At 59.7% G+C, this 21,476-nt stretch overlaps 4 protein-coding genes across 15 annotated transcripts in view; 1 reads left to right on the top strand and 3 right to left on the bottom strand.

Moving 5' to 3' along the window:
* Positions 1–12,613, top strand: part of PC (pyruvate carboxylase) — a 106,554-nt gene extending 93,941 nt beyond the window's left edge. For all 8 annotated transcript variants that reach the window (XM_068554135.1, XM_068554138.1, XM_068554140.1 and 5 more), the window contains 11 exons: positions 7,658–7,802; positions 8,173–8,262; positions 8,353–8,574; positions 9,085–9,241; positions 9,817–10,057; positions 10,167–10,416; positions 10,642–10,886; positions 10,972–11,151; positions 11,230–11,478; positions 11,754–11,894; positions 11,973–12,613. In XM_068554135.1, the coding sequence (XP_068410236.1) occupies positions 7,658–7,802; positions 8,173–8,262; positions 8,353–8,574; positions 9,085–9,241; positions 9,817–10,057; positions 10,167–10,416; positions 10,642–10,886; positions 10,972–11,151; positions 11,230–11,478; positions 11,754–11,894; positions 11,973–12,221 (2,169 nt within the window). In that variant the 3' untranslated portion in view covers positions 12,222–12,613. The remainder of the gene's footprint in view (positions 1–7,657; positions 7,803–8,172; positions 8,263–8,352; positions 8,575–9,084; positions 9,242–9,816; positions 10,058–10,166; positions 10,417–10,641; positions 10,887–10,971; positions 11,152–11,229; positions 11,479–11,753; positions 11,895–11,972) is intronic.
* On the bottom strand, positions 753–5,266 carry LRFN4 (leucine rich repeat and fibronectin type III domain containing 4). Of its 3 annotated transcripts, XM_068556266.1 has the most exons (5): positions 5,189–5,266; positions 4,907–5,071; positions 3,931–4,738; positions 2,135–3,493; positions 753–1,582 (listed from the first exon to the last, which is right to left on the bottom strand). In XM_068556266.1, exons 4-5 carry the CDS (start codon positions 3,481–3,483, stop codon positions 1,021–1,023), a joined length of 1,911 nt encoding a protein of 636 aa, XP_068412367.1. In that variant the 5' UTR covers positions 3,484–3,493; positions 3,931–4,738; positions 4,907–5,071; positions 5,189–5,266; the 3' UTR covers positions 753–1,020. The 3 variants fall into 3 exon arrangements, with proteins under 3 accessions (XP_068412367.1, XP_068412368.1, XP_068412369.1); XM_068556267.1 differs by lacking the exons at positions 4,907–5,071; positions 5,189–5,266 and having other exon boundaries at positions 3,931–4,859; XM_068556268.1 differs by lacking the exons at positions 3,931–4,738; positions 4,907–5,071; positions 5,189–5,266 and having other exon boundaries at positions 2,135–3,834.
* A 1,828-nt stretch (positions 12,614–14,441) lies between the features above and the next one.
* RCE1 (Ras converting CAAX endopeptidase 1) lies at positions 14,442–17,683 on the bottom strand. Of its 3 annotated transcripts, XM_068554418.1 has the most exons (8): positions 17,417–17,683; positions 17,163–17,265; positions 16,985–17,068; positions 16,634–16,712; positions 15,934–16,101; positions 15,736–15,807; positions 15,404–15,466; positions 14,442–15,108 (listed from the first exon to the last, which is right to left on the bottom strand). In XM_068554418.1, the coding sequence occupies exons 1-8, from the start codon at positions 17,599–17,601 to the stop codon at positions 14,873–14,875; spliced, it is 990 nt and encodes a 329-aa protein (XP_068410519.1). In that variant the 5' UTR covers positions 17,602–17,683; the 3' UTR covers positions 14,442–14,872. The 3 variants fall into 3 exon arrangements, with proteins under 3 accessions (XP_068410519.1, XP_068410520.1, XP_068410521.1); XM_068554419.1 differs by lacking the exon at positions 15,404–15,466; XM_068554420.1 differs by having other exon boundaries at positions 16,985–17,064; positions 17,163–17,502.
* The window catches only part of TOP6BL (TOP6B like initiator of meiotic double strand breaks), a 91,415-nt gene continuing 87,622 nt past the window's right edge, over positions 17,684–21,476 (bottom strand). Inside the window, exons 15-16 of the mRNA XM_068554421.1 lie at positions 17,998–18,185; positions 17,684–17,898 (exon numbers count right to left, since the gene is read on the bottom strand). Coding sequence (XP_068410522.1) covers positions 17,833–17,898; positions 17,998–18,185 — 254 coding nt within the window. The 3' untranslated portion in view covers positions 17,684–17,832. The remainder of the gene's footprint in view (positions 17,899–17,997; positions 18,186–21,476) is intronic.

Genomic DNA, 21,476 nt, shown 5'->3' with positions numbered 1-21,476 from the left:
TGGTTGTTTGAAGGCTGGAGGAGGCCTGTCTGGGCCAGAGGCTGGCAGGGACCTGGGCCTGGCGGAGGCAGGGCAGGGCAGGCTGCCCCGTGACTGTGGCTCCTTGAGGTGGGGACTAGAGCAGTGGCCATGTGGGCGTGGTCCCCCTTGGTGTTTGCCCCTGGGTGTCCAGCAAGAGCAAAGCCACGAGGGGCGTCAGTGGAGCAGCTGAGAACCAAGATCTTGCTCAGGGCTTGCATCCCTGACAGGAACCTTCTAGGGGGGTCCCAGACTGAGCAGGGCAATGGGATTCCAAGTCCCTTTCCAATCCCTTTGGGATGACATTTTATACATCCAGAAGGTGCCCTGGCCGATGGTGAATAAGGTTGTCACCCACGGGAGCCAACGGGGACTTCCTTATTGAGTTGCTAAGAAGAACGTTACCAGCCCAGGTCCCTTTGCCCAGAAGGGCTGCACCGCCTCCCACCTGCTCCCTTTGCTGCTCTGTGCACTGTAACGCCCGTGCCAGGTAAGGGCAAGACATCCTGCCCATGTGCTGTCAGGAAGGGGCGTTCCCTGCGCTCAGATGTGGGCACAGAGCACAGAGGCGCTGGGCCCCACAGCACTCCAGGGTCCAAGGGCACCCCAGGCTGGCTGGGCCTCCACGGGGCTGGTAGCCCCAGTGCTGACCCCATCTTGTTTGTGCCTCCACTGGCCCGGAGTCCCCCCTCTCTTTTCAGGGAACCTAGCAGGGCGAGACCAGAGACTAGCACTGAGGTGACCCCAGTAATTTTATTATAAAGAAAAACAAGACTTGCACTTGGTGGCTGCAGCCCCTGCCTCGGAGGCTGTGAGCACCTGTCACAGGGACCTGTCCCGTTCTGCCCGACTGGAGGCCAGAACCAGGGAGAGGGCCCCCTGTCCTGCCCAAGGGACCCAGCGTAAAACCAGGAGGGACTCTCAGGCAGTGCTGACCCACCGGGCCAGGAGGCTGCCCACCCCACACCCTCTGCCGCCCACCCCGGGCTGGCTCCCTTGCCATCACACCACACTCTCTTCCAGCCGCTCGGCACTGCCCCCCATGCCCCGGCACCCGGCCCCGAGCAGCCCCCCGTGCACAGAGTGGCTCCGTCGGGCCCAGGCCCCTCCGAGGCGCCTGGCGTACCCGTAGCACCCGCCCGTGTCTCCCAGGTCCAGGGAGCAGCTGCGCTGGGGGCGAGGCGGGGGACTCCGCGGTGGGTGCGTCTTGGGTGTGGGGCTGGGGCCCCCGTTGGTCTGGGATTGGACGTGGCTGAGCTTGAGGGGGAGGCGGCCATTCCCGGCCCCCCGGCCCCGAACCAGCAAGGCCACAGTGAAGACCAGTAAGGCAGCCACCAGCACCCCCCCGACAGCCACGGTCAGGGTCCCGCCCAGCACGTGGGCCTGCAGGGCGTGGCACAGGGGCGTGGCTGGCAGCGTGGAAAAGTGGGCACAGCCCAGCAGCCTAGTGGCTGTGAGGTCGGAAGGCCCAGTGGCAGGTGACAGGGCCAGCAGACAGAGGTCATAGTCGGCACCCGGGACCAGGTGTTTCAGCAGGAAGTGGTGGCTGGAGGCTGGGATGATCCTGCGGGCAAGGGCAGGCAGTCAGAGCGCAGGCACGGGGGCCCAGGCCCCAGCCCACCCCCCACCAGCCTCACCACGCGCCCCCAGGTCCCAGCTCTGAACACTCCCTTCCCCAGGACCACACGGGCCTGTGTGTTCACTGAAGAAGGCAGAGAAAACAAGACAGGCGCGTGTGGCCCTGGAGCCGGTTGTCAGGGGCCAGAGAGGTGTGCATGTTGACACCCGGGCCCAGGGCTGGCCTCGAGGCGGTGGAGAATCACACGCCAGGTGCACAAACGACATGCGTGTGCGGGCCAAGCCCACGAGCTTAAATGCAGACGGATGCCAATACCCGAGGCCTCACCCGCTCTGCCACACCTGAGGCCTCCCCCTCCCCTCCCCCTGCAGCCCCCACTCGGCCCAGGCAGCTCAGAAGCTGAGGAGGGGTGTGTGGAAGCCCCGAGGAGAGAGAAGGAGCAGGAGAGGTGGCCAAGTCCCGAGGGGTGGAGCAGGGCTCAGAGGAGGGCTGCTGGGGGTGACGCTGGGGGCCACGGACTATAAAGCGCCTCCTCACCGGTACATGAGGGTCTCGTCCTCGCTGCTGTTGTACTGGATTTGGAACATCCACACAGGGTCCGCCGGCCGCCCTGGCCCCCAGCTCACTAGCCCCGAGGTGGCGGTCACCTCCGTCACCTGCACGGCTGGCTCAGACTCCAGCGTCCCCTCGCCCTCGGCAGCAGTGCGGGCTGAGGCGGCGATGTCCGAGGGCCCCGGGCGGGCCCCCTCGGTACTGCCGTTCCCTCCGTGGGGTAAGGCCAGCACCCGTAGTTCTACCTGGGCTGTGGCCTCGCCAGCAGGGTTGGTGGCAATGCAGGTGTAGCCCCCCGCGTCCGCGGAACCCGTCACCCCAATCTCCAGGGTCCCGTTGGGAAAAGCCCGGGCTCGGGAGGAGTTGCCGACCAGCCGGTCGTCAGGGCCGACCCAGTGCATGGTGGGCGCAGGGTCGCCGAGGGCCCGGCACCGCAGTGTGGCCCGCTGGCCCTCCAGCACCCAGAGGCGCTGCGTGTGGCGGGCAATGAGGGGCGGCTCACAGGAGAACTCGCCCTCGGGCACCGCCCAGAAGTAGCGGCCGGCCAGGCCAGGCGGGGAGGCGCACGTCTCCAGGTCGTCGGGCCGGGCGAGCCGCCGCAGCCACAGCAGTTCGCAATTGCAGTGCAGGGGGTTCCCACTGAAGCTCAGCACCAGCGGGGCAGGCGAGGCCTCGGCGTTGCGCCCCCGGGAGAAGAGCGGGTCGGGCGCCAGCGTGGCCAGGCGGTTGGAGGTGAGGTCAAGGCGGGAGAGCTGGCCGAGTTGCGCAAAGGCGCCCGGGGGCAATGCGTCTATGAGGTTGTGGTCCAGGTTGAGGGTGTGCAGGGCAGGCATGGCGCCGATGCCGGCCCAGGGCACCTGCCGCAGGTTGTTGTAGGACAGGTCCAGGTCCTCCAGGCTGTCCAGGAAGTCGTCGAAGGCCCCCGGCGCGATGCGGCCCAGCTGGTTGCCGCTGAGGATGAGGTGCTGCAGGTTGACGGGGCCCCGCAGGCTGCCGGTGCCCAGCTCCACCAGCCTGTTGCCATCCAGGTGCAGGGAGCGCAGGCTCTCCAGGTCCCCGAAGGCGCGGGCCCCGATGCGGGTGATGGCGTTGCGGGACAGCGTCAGGTCCACCAGCCCCGTCATGTTGCGGAAGTCTGGCGGCCCTAAGGCCTGGATGAAGTTGTCAGCCAGCCGCAGCTCCACTGTGCGCCGGTCCACGTTGGGCGGCACGAACAGCAGGCCTCGGTGGGCACAGAGGGTGCTGAGCGACTCGGACAGGTTCTGGCAGACGCAGGGCAGTGGGCAGGCGGCCGCTCCACTGGCCAGCAGCAGCAGCAGTAGCGGCGGGGCCATGGTGAGCGCCCTGTGGGGAAGGGTCACAGCCCAGGCACAGGTGGGTCTGGCACAGGTGCCCACTTGCCCCAAGACCCAGTCTCATGGGCCAGCCTCGAGAGCCTGGCCTGGGGGTGGGGTCAGAGTCAGAGGCCCAAGGGGTCCCCCAAGGCTGAGAGAAAGCTGGAGCCTGCAGGGCCAGGGCCCCCAGAGTAAAGGTCACATTTCCCAAGCAGTTAGGGGGAGTCCGGGCTCTGGGGACAAGGAGAGGCTTGAGGCAGGAAGCGGAGGTGGCCATGAGAGCAGGGAGGGTCCTGGAACTTCCTTTCCCTGGCGTCCCCTGGAACCTCCGGCATCCCTTCGGCGCCATCCCCTCCCCCGCCTGCTAAGATGCCCCTCCCCAACCCCTCCCGTGGCCCCTTGCCCCTCCCTGACCAACCCCCAGTCTGTCCCCCGCGGCCCCCTCACCTGGTGTCCGTAGCTCAGGGGGCGCGGGCCGGCCTCCCCGTGGGCCCGGCCGGCCCCTGCTGACTCCAGGCGGCTCTCCCGCGGGGGTGAGGCCCGGGGAAGACCAGCCGCCCTCCGCACGCCTTCCGGCCCATGGCGCTCGGGCCCGAGGCCCCGGCTCACTCGGTTCCCGGCACCTTTTCCGCGGCGCGGCGGCGGCGGCGGCAGCGGCGGCAGTAGCAGCAGTAGCAGCACTGACAGGCAGGGGGGTGCGCGCCAACGAGCACGCGCACCGTGGACACGCACGTGGAGAGCGGACGTGGAGGGGCGCGCGGGTATCCACCGGGGCCCAGGCCGGCTCCCGAGGTCACCCGGATACGCGGCCACTGCAGGGCCCACGGGTGGCTCCTGGTCACGCCCGAGGCCCGGGCCGGCGCGGACCCGCCGCGCAGCCCCCTGGCGCCGCCGCAGTGCACTCACCCTGGCACAGGCGCGCGCGCCCCCGGCCACCCTGGCGCCCCTGCATCCTGCACCGCACTGGCGCCTGCTGCCGCTGCGCGAACCGTCACTCTGCAGACAGCCAGACAAAGCGCCAGCTCGCGGGCCCCTTCACCATCTCCCAGAGACGAGAGTCTTTGTCACATGTCGCTGGGCACCCTCCCGAACACACCCACACATGCCCACACACCCACACGTCCCCACACCCACAGGCAGGGCCTGGTGCAAACCCGCACTGTTGCTGGGACCCTTGCATTCACAGACACACGCTGAAGGTCATAACCGTTCTGCATCGCCAAGTCACGTGGAGGGTCCCCAACAGGCACGGGCCCTGCGGGGGGAGGGGAGGGTTTGGGGCGATGCCCCCTCTTCCCCTCCCCCCGCCCCCCAGGCAGGGCTCCCGCGGGGTGGGGCCGAGAGAGCTCGGCCTTGGGTCTGGCGCCGTGCTCCGCCCCCGCTGCCGGCCCCTCCCTCCTCCTTCCCCGGCTCCCCGCCCTGCCTGGTGCGCTCCGGAGCCAACCGGTCTCCGCCTCCGGCCCAATTGGTCTGCGCCGCGCGGTTCCCAGCAGGCCGACGGTGGCACGCTGTTTGAAGCTGTGCGTCAGTGGTCCTGGCTGTGCCGGCAGCCCCTCCGTCCAGCTTCTGCCCCTACCGGGCCATTTCCCTGGAAGAGTGGCCCGGGACGAGCTCGGCTTAGACGGCTCAGCTGAGAAGGGGCTCCCGTGGTGTGTGTGTTAGTGGTGGGCGGGGTGGGGGGGGGCGTGAGTTCCCTGCTTCCTACCTCTGAGATCCGGGGCTTGGGTGGGAGCGCTGAGGGCTGGGAACCAGGTCGGGCACTCTGGTCTTTTGTCTTGGCTGCCCAGATGGGAAACAAGGCAAGTCACTACCTCCCCCAAGTATTTCCTGGCCTTCAGGCTACTCAGATCCTTTCCCTTCCCTCAGGGAAACAGAACTCTAATCCTGCCTCGTGCACCAGGTAACCTTGGGCAAGTTTTTTAACCACTGAGACAATTTTCTTATCTAGGCCAAAGAGTATTAATTTTATGTGCTTCATAGGGCTGAGAGAAGAAATGAAGCAGCCTGTGAGGGGCTGAGCCACCTGGCCGCTGGAAGCCATTCTTACCGTTGCCACTCCCCCGGCCTCGGCTGTTGCATTTGTAAAATGAAGGCACTGGATCCTAGCCCAGGTCAACTCTTGCTCAGTGGCCTTAGATAGCCCCTTGTTCCTCTTCTCCCCATCAGAAATGTTTTCATTCACTCTAAACGTACGTGTTTACTGGCATCCATCATGTGCCACTCTGTGCAGGGAGCTGGGGTACATCAGGAACCAGATGGGCCTGGTTCCTATCCCCATGGAGTACAGTTGGGATGACAGAGCCTCCGAAAATTACAAAGGGGGAGGGGTCTACAAAAGGGACATGCAGGGTGGGACAGGGGAGGCCTCTTAGGATCCTTCCCACCCCTAGGTGGCTCTAGGTTCTTTAGATGGTTTAACTGGTTTCTTCATCTCAAATGCCATGCCTTGGCACAGTTGAAATGTCCCCATCTCTTTAAGAGGAGCATTGACTAGTCTCGGGGGCAGACAGGCAGACTGGTCACACCAGACAGGCATGAGGCAATGTCGGCTGGGCCCCACTCTGCAGTGGCCGCCAGTGGGATGCTGGCTGGGGAGGCACCCTTCCCATTCCGGGCCTCCAGGTGATAGGAGTCCTGGGGGAACAGGTAGAATCTCTCACAGTAGCAACAGGGCCCAGCAGCTCATGCTGGGCCTGGAGACCCTACTGAAGGTGCCAACAGAGATCACGAATGGGTGACACATGGAGCTGCCTTCTCTGAAGTAACAGCCAGGCTGTAGCCATATGGTCATAGGCACACGTACACTGGAATCCCTTCCACTTGCAGTCATGGGGCATCTCTCACAGCGCTGGCTCCCAGGCCCCCATGTGGCCTCTAGGTTGGACTTTACCCTGCCCTAGCGTCATTCTGTCACCCAGCTGTTTAACGAGCAGAACTGGGGGCCCTTGTGCACAAAGCACAGGGGCACCGGTCCCTCAGACAGCACCCATGCTCCCGGGCACGTGAGGAATACAGACAAGCAAAAGATGATGAGGCTGAGGGAGGAACTTTCCAACAGCTGATCCCATGGAGTCCTAGAAAGGGAGCATCCAGCTCCACCGTGAGGGTGGGGGATGAGGACAAAGAAGGTCTTTGAGTTCAGACTTCCAGGAAGAGCTTACCAGGCAGGTGTGGAAGTGTGAGAGCACAAGGCAAGATTGGTGTGGCTAGCGGTGGCCATGATGAGGAAGCCCGGCAGAAGGCATGGCCTGAGGACAGGGGTCACAGAGTCTAGAGATGGCTGTGGTAGAGTCGTCTGGCTTGACCAGTGGCACAGGAGTGGTGGGTGAGGATGATTTTAGCGGAGGTTTTGGTAACTGGGTAGATGGTGAGACACCCAGCAGAAGGCAGAGGACTGGGTAAGAGAAGCTGATTTTGGACCTAATGAGCTTGTGTGAGGGACACACAAGGACAGGTGCCCAGGAGGCATTTCCACTTTGTGTCTGGAGCTGGAGGCCCAGGACAAGGCCACCCAGAGAGAGTGTGCTGTGTGGGAAGAGGCCCAGTGACAGCCCTGAGAACTCCATCCTGCAGGGGTGGGAGGAGCCCCCAGTGGGGACCAGGGAGGAGAAGGAGGGGAGCAAGATGTCTTGGAAGCCCAGGGAGAGAACATCCCGGTGGGAGCTGTTAGCAGGAGAAGGCTGGGAAGGTGCACCCTTAACTGGAAGGAGAGGCCATAGGGAGACTATCAGGGCATGGCTGTGTGCTGTGTGTGGCGGGGAGGGTGCTGGAGGCAGGAGCCTCTTTGAAGAGGTGCAGCTAGCAGGGCCAGAAGGGGGCTGCTTTATGCCGCACCGCTGTGGGGAAGGCCGAATCCATCTTCTTGGCTGTGGGATGGGAGGAGGTGCTTATTTCCAGATCCCTGAGGAAGGAGGAGGTGGGGCTCAGCACATGCTCCAGGGCAAGCAAGGAGGGCAGGACGGGCTCAGGCCCCTCACGGCTTAGGGGACTCTGCCAGAACGGGGGTGGGGCTGGTGAGGAGATGGGGAGATGCCACTCCACAGGGAGCCTTGAACCTCAGCATGGTGCCCTGGGAAACTTGGGCAGCTGTGCTAGCCTAGGGTGGCACTTTTAGCCTCTCCTGTCCCTGTCTGTGCTGCACGGTGACACCCTCCCACCCGCCTCTGTCCTGCAGACCAACATCCCCTTCCTGCAGAATGTGCTCAACAACCAGCAGTTCCTGGCAGGCACCGTGGACACCCAGTTCATCGATGAGAACCCGGAGCTATTCCAGCTGCGGCCTGCACAGAACCGGGCCCAGAAGCTGCTGCACTACCTTGGTCCGGCCCCGAGACTGCCCTTCTCTCCCCTCCCAAATGCCTTGCTTCTGGCCCCCTGCCCAGGGAGCTTCCTAGCAGCCCCTGCCTCTGTCCTCAGTCTGGTCCTGCACCTTCTTCCTTTGCTTCACCCTCCCACCCCGCCCACCTTCCTTGCTCCTGATCTTAGAGGCCCCCTTTCCCATCCATGTGGCCGTCACTAGGTCCCCACTGCCTGGACCCAGGAGGCCCTGGCTTTGGAGAGGACAGGGGCCAGCTGGAAGACCAGGGATCCTGGAGGAATCCCCCCATCCCTGAGCCCAGCGACTCTCACTCTGCCCTCAACTCAGGCTCTGCCCAGCCTGCCCTGACCCACTGCCCACTCTCTCCCCAGGACATGTCATGGTGAACGGCCCAACCACCCCGATCCCCGTCAAGGCCAGCCCCAGCCCCACGGACCCTATTGTCCCTGTGGTGCCGATAGGTAGGTGAGATTCATTCTGCCGCCTCGTAGGGGAGACAAAGAGGAGGCTGCCCCCTGCAGGATGGGTGCTAACCCCCCAGTCTGCCCTAGGCCTGCCCCCAGCTGGTTTCAGAGACATCCTGCTGCGGGAGGGTCCCGAGGGCTTTGCTCGAGCAGTGAGGAACCACCAGGGGCTGCTGCTGATGGACACGACCTTCAGGGACGCCCACCAGTCACTGCTGGCCACGCGTGTGCGAACCCACGATCTCAAAAAGATCTCCCCCTATGTTGCCCACAACTTCAGCAAACTCTTCAGCATAGAGAACTGGGGAGGTAGGCTGGAGGAGGAATGGGATGGGATGTGGGACAGTGCATGGAAGGAATGTGGTATCCACAGTACAGGCAGGCCACTCGGGCTCTCCAGGAATAGCTACAGATGTTAACACTGGGAACGAGTGAGAACTGAACAAGGCACAGCATTCATGTGTTTAGCAAACAGTGACTGGTGCCCATTCTAGCCAGTCCTGGTGCTGGGCATGAGATCGCAGAGCTGAGACCCAAGCAGCTCAGGGTCACAGAGGAGATGCCCGCCTGTTAATTATAGCACAGAGAATGTGGGGTGAGGGCTGTGAAAGTGGATGCAGAGAGGACACAGTAAACCTGAGCTGTCCCAAGAGATCAGCAAAGGAAAAAGTCTGCAGGGATCGTGGCTGGGATGCGAGGGATGCTGAAGATGAGCAGGACCTGGTGTTAGGGCCAGAGGCTCACGCTGCAGAGCTGCAGGGCATGGTGGGGTCCCCAGGACGTTTGGGGGTTGACCTGGGCCTCTTGGTCCCTGTGCAGGAGCCACATTTGATGTTGCGATGCGCTTCCTGTACGAGTGCCCTTGGCGGCGGCTGCAGGAGCTCCGGGAGCTCGTCCCCAATATCCCGTTCCAGATGCTGCTGCGGGGGGCCAATGCCGTGGGCTACACCAACTACCCCGACAATGTGGTTTTCAAGTGAGCCTGGGGTGGGGTGGGCAGACACTGCACGATGTGGCCCAGCAGGTGCCAGGCCACAATGCAATGGCCTGCGCTCCCCACAGCAGGCTTGAAACCAAGTCTCTCGGTAGCTGTACCCAGCAAGGGCTGCAAGTTACAGTCAGAGAACTGGGAGGGCTTCCAGTGGAGGCCCCAGGAGGGCAGGTGACTTGTCCCAGGCCACGTGGTGTAGAGCTGGGGCTGAAACCCAGGCCTGTCTCCCTCAGCCTGCCATTCCTTTGCAAAGCAGAATCCCCAGCAGATTCTTCGAACTTGGGCAGACTGAGCTGCACTGCATGCGACTAGCACAGGACAGCTCCGCTCCTTGCCGGGTGCTGCTGGGGCGACCCTGCCCAGCCCAGGTTGCCCTGGAGAGGCCTTGTCCACGCTATGGACATACTGTGGTGCCCCCTGGCTCTGTGGGTGCCACGCCCCCTGCCGGACCCGACCCTCAGATCTTATTCCCCAGGGGCTGCAAGTGGGCCAGGAGGCAGAAAAGGATGTGCTGCAGGGAGTAGGATGGCGCTAACCCCTGAGCTCTCCTACCCACTCAGGTTCTGTGAGGTGGCCAAGGAGAATGGCATGGATGTCTTCCGGGTCTTTGACTCCCTCAACTACCTGCCCAACCTGCTGCTGGGCATGGAGGCGGCGGGCAGTGCCGGTGGTGTGGTGGAGGCCGCCATCTCCTACACGGGTGACGTGGCCGACCCCAGCCGTACCAAATACTCGCTGCAGTACTACATGGGTTTGGCTGAAGAGCTGGTGCGAGCTGGCACCCACATCCTGTGCATCAAGGTGCCTGGGCCCAGCCCACCCCCAGGAGTCTCCCCACCATGTCCCTCATCCCCCCCACGTCACGCCCCCTCCTCACCGTCTTTCTCTTTCTCCTCCTCTCTTCCCTTAGGACATGGCAGGGCTGCTGAAGCCAGTGGCCTGCACCATGCTGGTCACCTCCCTCCGAGACCGCTTCCCTGACCTCCCACTGCACATCCACACCCACGACACATCAGGGGCGGGCGTAGCAGCCATGCTGGCCTGTGCCCATGCTGGCGCTGATGTGGTGGACGTGGCAGCTGACTCCATGTCTGGAATGACTTCACAGCCCAGCATGGGGGCCCTGGTGGCCTGTACCCGAGGGACTCCCCTGGACACAGGTAGGAACAGCAGCAGCCCAAGGCCATTCCCCTCTCAGAGCTGCAGCCCTCACCAGTCCCAGCAGAGTTGGGCGTATCCTAGAATCCAGATGCTCTGGCCTGGCCTGGTCTTGCCTTCTATCAGCCACGTCTGCGATGTGGCCTGACCTAGCCCTGGGGTCCTGGCAGGAGCATCTGGAAGCTCAGCACATTTCCAAGCCCTCTCTGCCTCTGGCCTCCCTGCAGGGGTGCCCCTGGACCGTGTGTTTGACTACAGTGAGTACTGGGAGGGGGCCCGGGGACTGTATGCGGCCTTTGACTGCACAGCCACCATGAAGTCTGGCAACTCTGATGTGTATGAGAACGAGATCCCAGGGGGCCAGTACACCAACCTGCACTTCCAAGCATACAGCATGGGGCTCGGCTCCAAGTTCAAGGAGGTCAAGAAGGCCTATGTGGAGGCCAACCAGATGCTGGGCGACCTCATCAAGGTGAGCCAGGCCCAGTGCTCTTACCCCTGCCTCTGGGCCTCTATACGGTGCCTGGCACCCTAACCCAGGGGTCCCCTCTCCTCAGGTAACCCCCTCCTCCAAGATCGTGGGGGACCTGGCCCAGTTTATGGTGCAGAATGGGCTGAGCCGGGCAGAGGCCGAAGCTCAGGCAGAAGAGCTGTCCTTCCCCCGCTCAGTGGTGGAGTTCCTGCAGGGGTACATCGGCATCCCCCACGGGGGGTTCCCTGAGCCCCTTCGCTCCAAGGTAAGGAAGGCCCAGCACAACCTGGTGGGGCGGAGGGGAGTCCAGCGATCAGGCCTGACCCTCTGCTTTGCACCCCAGGTGCTAAAGGACCTGCCAAGGGTGGAGGGACGGCCCGGAGCCTCCCTCCCTCCCCTGGATCTGCAGGCGCTGGAGAAGGAGCTGATAGAACGGCATGGGGAGGAGGTGACCCCGGAGGATGTACTCTCAGCGGCCACGTACCCCGACGTCTTTGCCCACTTCAAGGACTTCACTGCCACCTTTGGCCCCCTGGACAGCCTCAACACCCGCCTCTTCCTGCAGGGACCCAAAATTGCAGAGGAGTTTGAGGTCAGTAGCTCTGGCACCCATCTGCACTCCACCGCAGCACTCCTGCTATCCCTAAGGACCCCAGCACATCTAGAGTGCCAGGCTTTGGCCTGGCCGTCACCCGGCCTCGTGCGCTGTGGGTTCACAAAGTACCCCTAAGAGACCAGGGAGCTAGGCCTTTACGAGTGAGGAGCTGGGACCCAGGGAGGGGGGACTTGCCTGGGATGGGGTCAGGAGGCTGCCCTCCCCCCACCTGCCCCCCACCCCAGCTCTGAGCCTCCACACCCTCCCTGCAGGTGGAGCTGGAGCGAGGCAAGACGCTGCACATCAAAGCCCTGGCCGTAAGTGACCTGAACCGGGCCGGCCAGAGGCAGGTCTTCTTCGAGCTCAATGGACAGCTGCGATCCATTCTGGTCAAGGACACTCAGGCCATGAAGGTACGGCACCCCCCAGGGCCAGCCAGGCGGTGGGGATGGGCAGGGCCTGGTGTCTCACGTCCTCTCCCCTGTCTGCAGGAGATGCACTTCCACCCCAAGGCCCTGAAGGACGTGAAGGGCCAGATTGGGGCACCCATGCCTGGGAAGGTGATAGACATCAAGGTGGCAGCAGGGGCCAAGGTGACCAAGGGCCAGCCTCTGTGTGTGCTCAGTGCCATGAAGATGGAGACTGTAGTGACTTCGCCCATGGAGGGCACTGTCCGCAAGGTCCACGTGACTACAGACATGACGCTGGAGGGTGACGACCTCATCCTGGAGATTGAGTGATCTTGCCCCGGACTGGCAGCCCGGCCACCCCCACCCAAAGCCTTCAAGATGCTGCGCTGCCAGGGCGGGCCCAGGCCAGCCAGTGCCCGAGGGCAGGAAGGCCGGGCCCTGGAGCTCAGCTGGACAACAGCTGTTCGTGGCAGGAGAGACCCTGCCTGTGGTGGCCCATGCCTTTCCTCCTGCCCTCTGTCCTTTCCCTGCCGGTGGACAGTCGCTCACATACTCATCCCTTGCCAAACAAGGGTCCCCTCCTTGCTGGAGGCTACAGGTGGGGGTGCAGGCAGGCCTGGGACCCAGGGGAGCAGACTTAGGGGCCCTGCCTCCTGCAGGGGAAACCTAAGTCCCAGGTCTGAGAACTTCGCTCAATAAAACTGGCTTTCCCCTTCCCTCCATTCTGGGTCCTGTGCAGCCCACCCCACCCTAGTGCCACACAGCAGAGGGGCAGGGGGGCGGTCAATTGTATCTTCCTCCTAGGAGGGTAGTGAGGATGACAACAGTGGCCCTGGTTTTAAGTCACTACTAAGTGCCTATTGTGTACACACCCCAAACAGGATTAGCTAGTTGTCACTGAGAGCTTGGGCTGGGGAAGGGGTTGTTCCAAGCACTTAACACCTATTAACACTTTCACCCATTTTATAGACACAGAAATGGAGTCACAGGCAGGTTAAATAACTTGTCCAGGACCCGACAGCTAGTTAAGAGGCAGAGAGAGTTCAAACCCAGGCTGCTGGTGGACTTGCTTCTCAACTACACTGCTTTATTTTCTAAGCTGGGACCAACCCACCACCCTATTCAGAACTAGATGCAAACAGACACCACTTTCTAGAGGCAGACGAGACCCTTGGGTGTGGGAACCTCTGGGTGTGGATTTTGGTGGGAGGTTAGGAGCACTGGACTGAGTCCCAGGATCTAATCCTGCCTGACCCCCTGCCCCCCAAACAGCCCTCGGGAGAATCCTAATTCTGCCCTGCAGTTCCCTCACCTGTGGGGTGGGACAGCAACCCTGCCCGTGTCACTGCACTGCTGCCCACTGCACAGGGGAGGTAAGGATGGTGAGTAAAGAGAAAGGCAGGGGGGGCCCTGGGCAGTTCCTGAGCAGGAGCATAAGGCAGAGGAGGGACAGAGCCCAGACCCCCTGACCCTCAGGGGACCAGGCAGGAAGTACATCCCAGCACCCTGCCAGCCTAGTGCTCTTAGCATACTACACCTAACCTTTGGTATGGTCCTGGGCCGCCTCCTCTCTGGACTCCCAGATCCCAAATGTACCCTCTAAAACCAGCCTGTGCTCAATTCCTTGGCTTCCCTGACAGCTGCTACACAGGCTGGGGGAGAGGAAAGCTCTCCAGCGAGGTAGGTATGTGACTGTCACAATGCCCTTTTAGATCCAGGTATACTTTAGTCACAGCCAACCTGGGGGAGCTGTGGGGAGTGACTGCACATCGGTTTCCTTTCCTTTGCCCACCAGCCTCAGGGAAGGAGACTTGGGACAACCTCCTTGAGTCTGGAATGGGACCTAAAGGGATAACATTAAGAATGTTTAAAAAAAAAAAGCGGGGGGGGGGGGGGGGCGGCGGTGTCCTATAGGGGCAGCGGAATGAGACTATAAGAACCATTCCAAAAACACGAGGAAGAGCAGGTAAAATACTACGAAGTTCTAGAAAGAACCCTGAGTTAGTGTTGCTTGGCAGGGTTGCTTATGCTCGCTGGACCTTTGTTCTGGGTTCCTCCAGGGACCAAACAACTGACACGGTGGCAGAGGTCTGAAGTGGAGAGAGCCAAAAAAGCCTCCCAGGTGACTGAGCTTCCAGTTTCGACTTATTTCCTCTTGTGTAATGTGAGGCTGGTAGACTTCAGGGAGGTCCTGGTGGAAGGCCCACAGTGGACTCCCCCACCCTCTCAGAGGCTGGAGGCTCCGTCACTGGGGTCAAGGCCCTGGGTTCTACTCTGATCCTGGTAGATAGGCACAGGCCCCAGGATGAGCTGGGCCCACACCTGGTACCTAGTCCCAGGCCCACCTGTGCTAGGACTTGGGGCCTTGCTCAGGAAGGAGAAAGCTGCAGACCCAGGGCAACCACGGGCTCCTATCCTGTCTGGTACTTCAGGGAACTATGCCTACCAGGCTTACCTGCCTAGAGGTTAGTGTTCAAGGTAGCCAGGACCAGGTGGGGGGCATATTCCCAAAACCCCAAAGAGACTAATTCCCAAAGGTCCAAGGCCATGTTACCCAAGTTAAATCTCTTTAATATCCCAATACAAAGTCCTGATGCAAAAAGACAATGAGAAAACCCTGGGAAGGTGGGGGGAGGGTTTTTGTAAATTCCACCCCCGAGCAGCTTTTCAGAGGCAGGGGGGACAGAGCAGCTCAGAGAAGCAACAGTCCAAAGTGAGGAAGGGAGTGCACGGCTCCCGGGACCTGCCCCTTGTCCCCTCACTCCCGGCTGCTCCTCAACCCCCTTTCAAGAGGGGCCACATCCTTTGGATATCTACTCCTTTCTCTTGGTCCCTGGGATTCAACTAGCTCTGGCTTCAATCCCCTACAAAAATTCCTGAGTTCTCGGGGACCCCAGCCAGCTCCTCCCCTGCGGTACCCCTTGACGGGGAGGGGCTGGGAAGCCCATGAGAGTTCATAGGAGTGTGTACAGGAGCGTGGGTCAGGAGCACAGGGGAGCCTCTGAGTCCCCTGCCCGCTCCAAAAGCACACAAAGGGGAAGGCTGCCGTAGAGCTTAGGGTCCGTGAGGGGCTGGAGCAGAAGCAGGAAGAGTCCCACACCCAGGGCATAGCCTGCCAGCAGGGGCCACCTCTGCGGATGCTCCAGGGCTGCACATACGGCAGGAAAGCCCATGTAATTGCAGAAGGAGTGGCAGAGAACCGGCCCAATCAGGTGTCCTGGGGAGGGGAGACAGAGTAGCTCATGGAGCAGCCCCAGCACCTCCCCGGGCCCTTCCAGGGCTAAGACCCTCATCCCCTGCAACAGGAGCTCACCCACCCATCCACCCACACACCACAGCCTCGGCTTCCTGCCAGCTCTCAAACCACACCAGGCCGAGGGCCCTGGCTCAGCCTGTCTCAAGGACTGCGGTAGAAGAAACTTGTCGCTCCTAGAACAAACACAGATTCCCATTCTCCCACCCACTCCTGTGGGCCCTTGAGCCCCAGGGGACCCGAGAGACTGAGGACCAACCTGTGCGAATGAAGAGGAAAGCAGTGTAGGCACCGAAGACAGCTGTGTAGGAGAACTGGAACGCTGGAGACGGGGAGGCCTCGAGTGACCACACCTGCATGCCCTTCCTGCCCCAGCACTGCGCACCCATCAGCCAGAGACATCCCCTTCCCCTGGGGGCAGTGGCTGCCTGCCCCAGTACCTAGGCTGTTCTCTACACCCCAACTCCCATGGTCAGCGGCCCCTCCAATACTATAGCCCTCTGTTCCCCATTCTTCCTCCAGAGTGACTTATCAGGGACACCCTCACACACCCAACCCAGGACTGCCCCAGGCAAGCTCTCTAGGACTCACCTGCAGACAAGAAGATGCTCCCCACACTGCTCTGGCGGAAACGAAGCTGCTCAAAAATGTGGTGAAAATGGGCTGAGGAAGATGAGAACCACGTCACATTCCTCCCAGCCTGCCCTATAGGCCCTGCCCTTGCCCCAAACCCCATTCTTGGTTCCCATGCCAGGAAGATCTCAGCAGGACCAGGTTGGACAAACTCACCGACTCCAAAGAAGAGTGGGCAGGTGAACACAGCAGGGCCCAGGCCTGTGCACGGTGCTAACATGGGCAGCATGCAGGCCCGGAACACCAGCTCCTCTGTCAGGGGGGCGATCACTTGGTTCCGCAGCCAGCGCATGTCCGTGAGGCAGCGGGCCCAGGAGCGAGGGGCTAGGGAGGGGATTCAGGACAAGCAATGAGTGACTAGCTATTGAACAAAATGACCCTAGAGGCCCCAAGGGCCCCTCTGCCAAAACCTCCCCCTGGCCAAACTCAAGTTAGGCATAAATACTTGTGAGAACAGGAAAGGGTCAAATTTTCTTTATCGGACCTAGTATACAACAGTGTCTCAAGGGGACCGAAAGGGAAGGCATTAGTAGCCGAGGCAAGGTGTCCTGATTGTAAACTCTGGAAACATCAAAACTTGCCCAAAACCAGCTCTAATTTGGGAAACCAAAGGTTGAGGGAAGTAACGGACAATGCTTTCCTGTCCACAACAAGTACTGCCTGGGGTCCCTATGGGCCTCACTGGACATCAGGAACTAACTCTTAGAGACCACCGGATATGTGCTCCCACTTTACTGATGAGGAAACAGAACATCTCATGTCTCATGTCCAGGACCCACCATAAGCGCACTGATCCCCTTACCTCATTGTCCTGGACTGCCTGTGCCTACTTTTTTCCTTGACCCTGAGGACTCACCTAGGACAACCTTCAACCCATCTGCCAGGTCACAGGAGCAATCCATAGAGAGCTGCATCAGTGGGCCCAGGAAAAGGATCTGGGGGCAGAAAAACAGGAGCGATCAAAGGAAAGGTTCAAACCATAATCCACTGCCCTTGCCCAGACATGGCTTCATGAGACTTCAAGCTTCCTGTTCTCTGCCAGAATTTCCCATAGATGCATACCCGAGGGCCCTGAGCCATCTCACAATTCTTGTCTCCCATCAGTCAAAAGCTAGATACAATCAGGATTAGAAAAAAAAGGCCACGGAAAGAAGCGTCACGCTAATAACACAGAGCAGAGAAGGAAAAATAAAGCAAGAGCACTCACCATGGTCAGCAGCAGGGGCAGCAGCGCTGCTGGAAAAATGCCCTCCAGCCTGAATCCCATCAGGGTGAGCAGGGATGTGCCTGGCTGAGCCACAGGAAAGGGGGCATCAGTCTTGCTTCCTCCCCCAATGAGCCCTGACACTTCTCGCCCGCTGCCCTCTGCCCCGCCTCCTTCGCACCTGGATGCCTGTAAGTTCCCTCCAGAGTAGCACGCAGAGGGGCGAGAGACTTGACACTACCAGGACACTGGTGAAGCGCCGCTTGATGACGGCAGGATGGTCCCTATGAAGGAGGCAGTAAGTTCAAGGGGCCCACAGCCACCTCCTGACAGCGCGGCCCCGCCCTTTGTTCGCCCAAGCTCCGCCCACAGCCCCGCCTCGTGGAGGCGCGGGTTCTGGCCGCGCGCGTGCGCGCGCGCGCGCAGCCCCCGCACCTGGGCAGCTCGCTCTTCCAGACGTAGAGGCTGCCCACATAGGAGCAGGCGAGGCTGAGACAAGAGAACACGGACACCCAGCAGCACAAGCCGGGGCCTGGACCGCCCAGAGCCGCCGACTCGGGCTGCCGCTCCGGCCGCGACACCGACAGCAGGCGAAGCCCATCCCCGCCCAGCGCCGCCATCGCGCCCGGACCCGCGGCGCGCCCCAGTGACGCGCTCCCGCCGCTGCCAGGCCCGCTCCGGCCGGAAGCGTGGGTGACGTCATCCGGCGGCGCGGGCTCCAGCCCCGCCCCCGACTCCTCCCCGACACTGAAGCAGAAGCTGCGCGCGCAGAGCAGGTTTATTGAACTACAGACAACACGCGGCCCCGGCAGCGGCGGGGCCGACGTGGAGGCGGCGGGAGGGGGCCCGGTTCAGGACGCAGAGCCGGGACTCAGCCACTCTGACAGATTGGAGATTTCCTGGAGCCACAGCGCGTCCTGCGGGAGGAAAGGGGGCCCGGGGTGAGGACCCCTTGGCAGCGGCCGGGTCCCCGCCCTCCCGCCGCGCCCTCCCCTTCGCGGCCTTAGCCCGGTTACCTCCAGGCCGCTCCTGGGGCCCGTCCTGTTTCTGCTAGGGGACAGGGGAGCCGCGGTGGGTTCCGCGCGGCCCAAGGCGGCCTCTGACGGGTTCAGGGCCCGAGGGGAGCGGAAAGCCCGCGTCTTCTCCACTCCTTGGCAGAGGCTGCCTCTTTTGAGACTCTTGTTTTCTACTTGCCCGCTGGTCCCTAGGAGAAAACAAGCCCGCTCATCTTACTCCCATGTCCTGTGCGAGGACGACCCTTGGGGGAAACGTGGGAGAAAGGGAGGAGCTGGAGTCCGGCTCTCTTAGCCCTCCCACCTCAGAACCCTTTCATCTGGTCCTGTCCGGATCAAAACCCGGCAGCTCCGGGTCTTCAGGGTCAGACTGAGGCTGCACAATGGCTTCGGGGTCTCCCTGTAGCCACTGAGCTGGGCCTGGGAAGAGGCATCTGGGATTGAACCAAGCCCTCACTTTGGGCTTGCGCCCACTTGGTCACTTCACACAAATTCCTCGTGGAGTCTGTACCATCCAGCTCCTCCCTCCCTGCCAAGCTGTGATTCCCCTGCCAGAAAGCCGGCCTCACCTCTCTCCCCCTTTGTTGCGCACTCTGCATTAAGCAGTGCAAACTTAAAGTAAGTTTGGATCTATAGGTTCTTCCTGAGCACGTCCTGGGAATGTAGATCAATGAGCTTTTCCCTGGGTGAAGCTCACAGATGCTAGGAACGATGCAGAAGTGTGTACAAAGTCCAGGGGTAAAACAAAGAAGCTGTTAACCATCTCTGTAAGTGAAAAATGGTTTCCTTGAGATGTCTGAGATGGGTTTTGAAGGATGAAGAGTAATACACCGGACTGACAAGGCAGAGGAAAGGATTAACAGGCTGATAGGGTTAAGCAAACACCCAAAGGCGTTAAACAGTATCCCACACAAAATGCAAGGTGGGGGTCCAAGGAGATGAATCTGAATGGGTTAGTGGGAATCAGAGAAGGCTAAGAAATGGATTTTTATCTGTAGGAAATAGGAAGGCAGTGAAGAGTTTTTAAACACTGGAGATATATTGTTAATTTTGTATTTCAGAACAATCATTCGTCAAAGGTTTGGCTTAGAGTCAACTTAGAAGAGGGAAGACCTCAAGAGCCCAGAAGTGAAGGCAGCAGGGATGAAGGAGTCAGAAGTATTCATAAGGCCAAATCGACAAGCCTTGGTGGTAGACTGGATATGAAACATTAGAATGGGGGGCATCTCAAACGAATCTCAGGTTTCAGATGTGAAAAACTGGATAGGTTGTGCTATTAATCATGACAGAGACTGAAGAAAGAAGAGCTGATCTTGGGTGTGTGTGCAGAGGGCAAGGTATCAGGAGAAAGGAAATTAAGGTACCAGTGGGACCGCCATATGGAGCAGCCTAGTGAGCAGATATATCTCCCACCTAACACTCAAGAGAGACCTGGACTGGTCATACCAGCTGAGGAGTCTTCTGCCCAGAGGCAGGGGTCAACGCCTGGAATGGGAGAGAGCAGCTAGGGAGGGAGTGCAGTATGAGCACTGTTTGGGGGTGGCCAGAGGAAGCTAGTCGAAGAGAGAAGATAAGAGATGGGGATAACCTGGTGAGTCATAGTCTCACAGGGCCAAGCTCTGCAAATAGTCCAGGTGTGATAAAGATAAATGCACAATCATCAATTTGGTAATTAAGAGGCCTTCCCAAACAAGAGACTTTGCAGTTCAGAGGCCACAGAGAAAGCAAGTGGCCTGGGTTAGGGAGAGAATGAAAGAAAGAGAGGGAAACAGTGTAGCTTGCTTTTTTGAGAACCTTGATTGAGATATGATGGAGAGAGAGAGGTGGGAGAAGTTCAAGATCATGGGAGATATCCTTTTGAAGATGGACCTCCTGAGGGAAAGGAACTCAGAAAAGAAGTTGAAGGTGCAGAAATGATAATGTGCTACCAAGAAAGCGGTAAGGATAATGCCACCCCTGAGCCTGGAGGGGGTGAGTCCCTATGCTGATAAGGTTCTGGCAGTGGGGGGAGTACAAACTGGTTGAGTTTACTGAAAAAAGAGATTAGTAAGTGAAGTAGGAGGCTAAATCAGGAGGACGAGGCTTGGTAGTTTTTTAAAAGAATGGAGTGGCCACTGAGGAGAAGACCAGGAAGACAATGGAAAGAATTGACAAACTGAAGGCTCCTCAGGGAATGGACCACAGGTGTACAGTGGCATCACACACTTAGTGATTTTCTTCAGTGTAGCTGCCCATGTGGAACATAGGACTGATGGCAACTAGAGTTGCAGCTCTGTAAGGCAGAGCAGCTCAAACACTCTTCTAGGGGGCGGTCCACCAGATCATAAACACCTAGATTTTAAGGCTTATGTTGCATTGTAGAAAAAGCATGGGCTTTAGAGGCAGCAGGAGTTCAGATCCTCCTCCTGCTAAGTGCTCTACCCGATCTCTGAACCTGGGTTGTCTCTTGTGAGAGGGGGCCAATGCTACCCACCCCAAAGGGTCACTGTGAAAGTGGTCACTGGAAGAGCCTAGCATCTCCCTGGGTCCACAGAAGGTGCTGAATTAAATGTTAATTTTTTTCTTCTAAGGAAAGTACTTATTCTTTTGTCTTTTCACTACATAAATACTGAATCGTATGTGGTGAATACTGAATTGTGCTATATGATACGCTTCCGTTCTTCTAAACCTCCAAATCTAAATTATAGATTCTTGGCTTTGTACCAGCCTTCACTGCAGGGTTCTTTTCAGGAGGAACAGCCCCCACAACATTTAAAATACAGTTTAAATGACAGAATGATTCAGAAACACATCTTAGGCCTAAGCACAGGCACCATGCAGTATGTTGTAGCTGTTACCCTGGAATGAGGAATTTTACCAACAAAGCACAGTGCTGAAAGCAGTCCCCAAATTCCCTCAAGCCCAGGCATTGTTTGGTCCGACAGTGCATCCCCACCAGCCTGGCTCTGTTAGAGATAGACCAGAGCCGGACTGCCTGGGTTTGAATTCTGGCTCTGTCATTTACTAGCATTGTGACCTCAGGTAAGTTTATTGACATCTCTGGGCCTCCGTTTCCTCATCTGTAAAATGAGGATAATAATAGTACCATAGTATTGTTTTGAGAATTAAGAGCGTTAATACACTTTCAAATCTCGGCTAGTGCCTGGCACCTGCACCATACCAGTTCAAGCACCAGTGGCTATGATTATTTTCAGACGTACACACCTGCTCCTGCAGGCCCTGAAGGCTGTTTAAGCGTTGGAGGGAGGGGAAAAGACAATATAATCACCATCACATTACACACACTGGCACCTCCCCATAACATTTATCAAGGTTGAGGTGGTGTCTGCATCCAGGAGCAGACTCCGGAGCCCCAAACACAGTAGCAACCAAAACCAAGGACAGCCACAGTAGCAACACTATAATGATGAAAACATTGAAGGAACCAACTGAATTCAGGGCCCTGCCCCATCACGTGCAGCTATCTAACTGCACAAACTGTG

The sequence above is a fragment of the Eschrichtius robustus genome, chromosome 11 (genome assembly GCF_028021215.1).
Source record: "Eschrichtius robustus isolate mEscRob2 chromosome 11, mEscRob2.pri, whole genome shotgun sequence".
Taxonomy (NCBI): Eukaryota; Metazoa; Chordata; class Mammalia; order Artiodactyla; family Eschrichtiidae; genus Eschrichtius; species Eschrichtius robustus.
The sequence above is the reverse complement of the archived record's forward strand: the minus strand, read 5'-3'. Positions and strand labels throughout refer to the sequence as shown.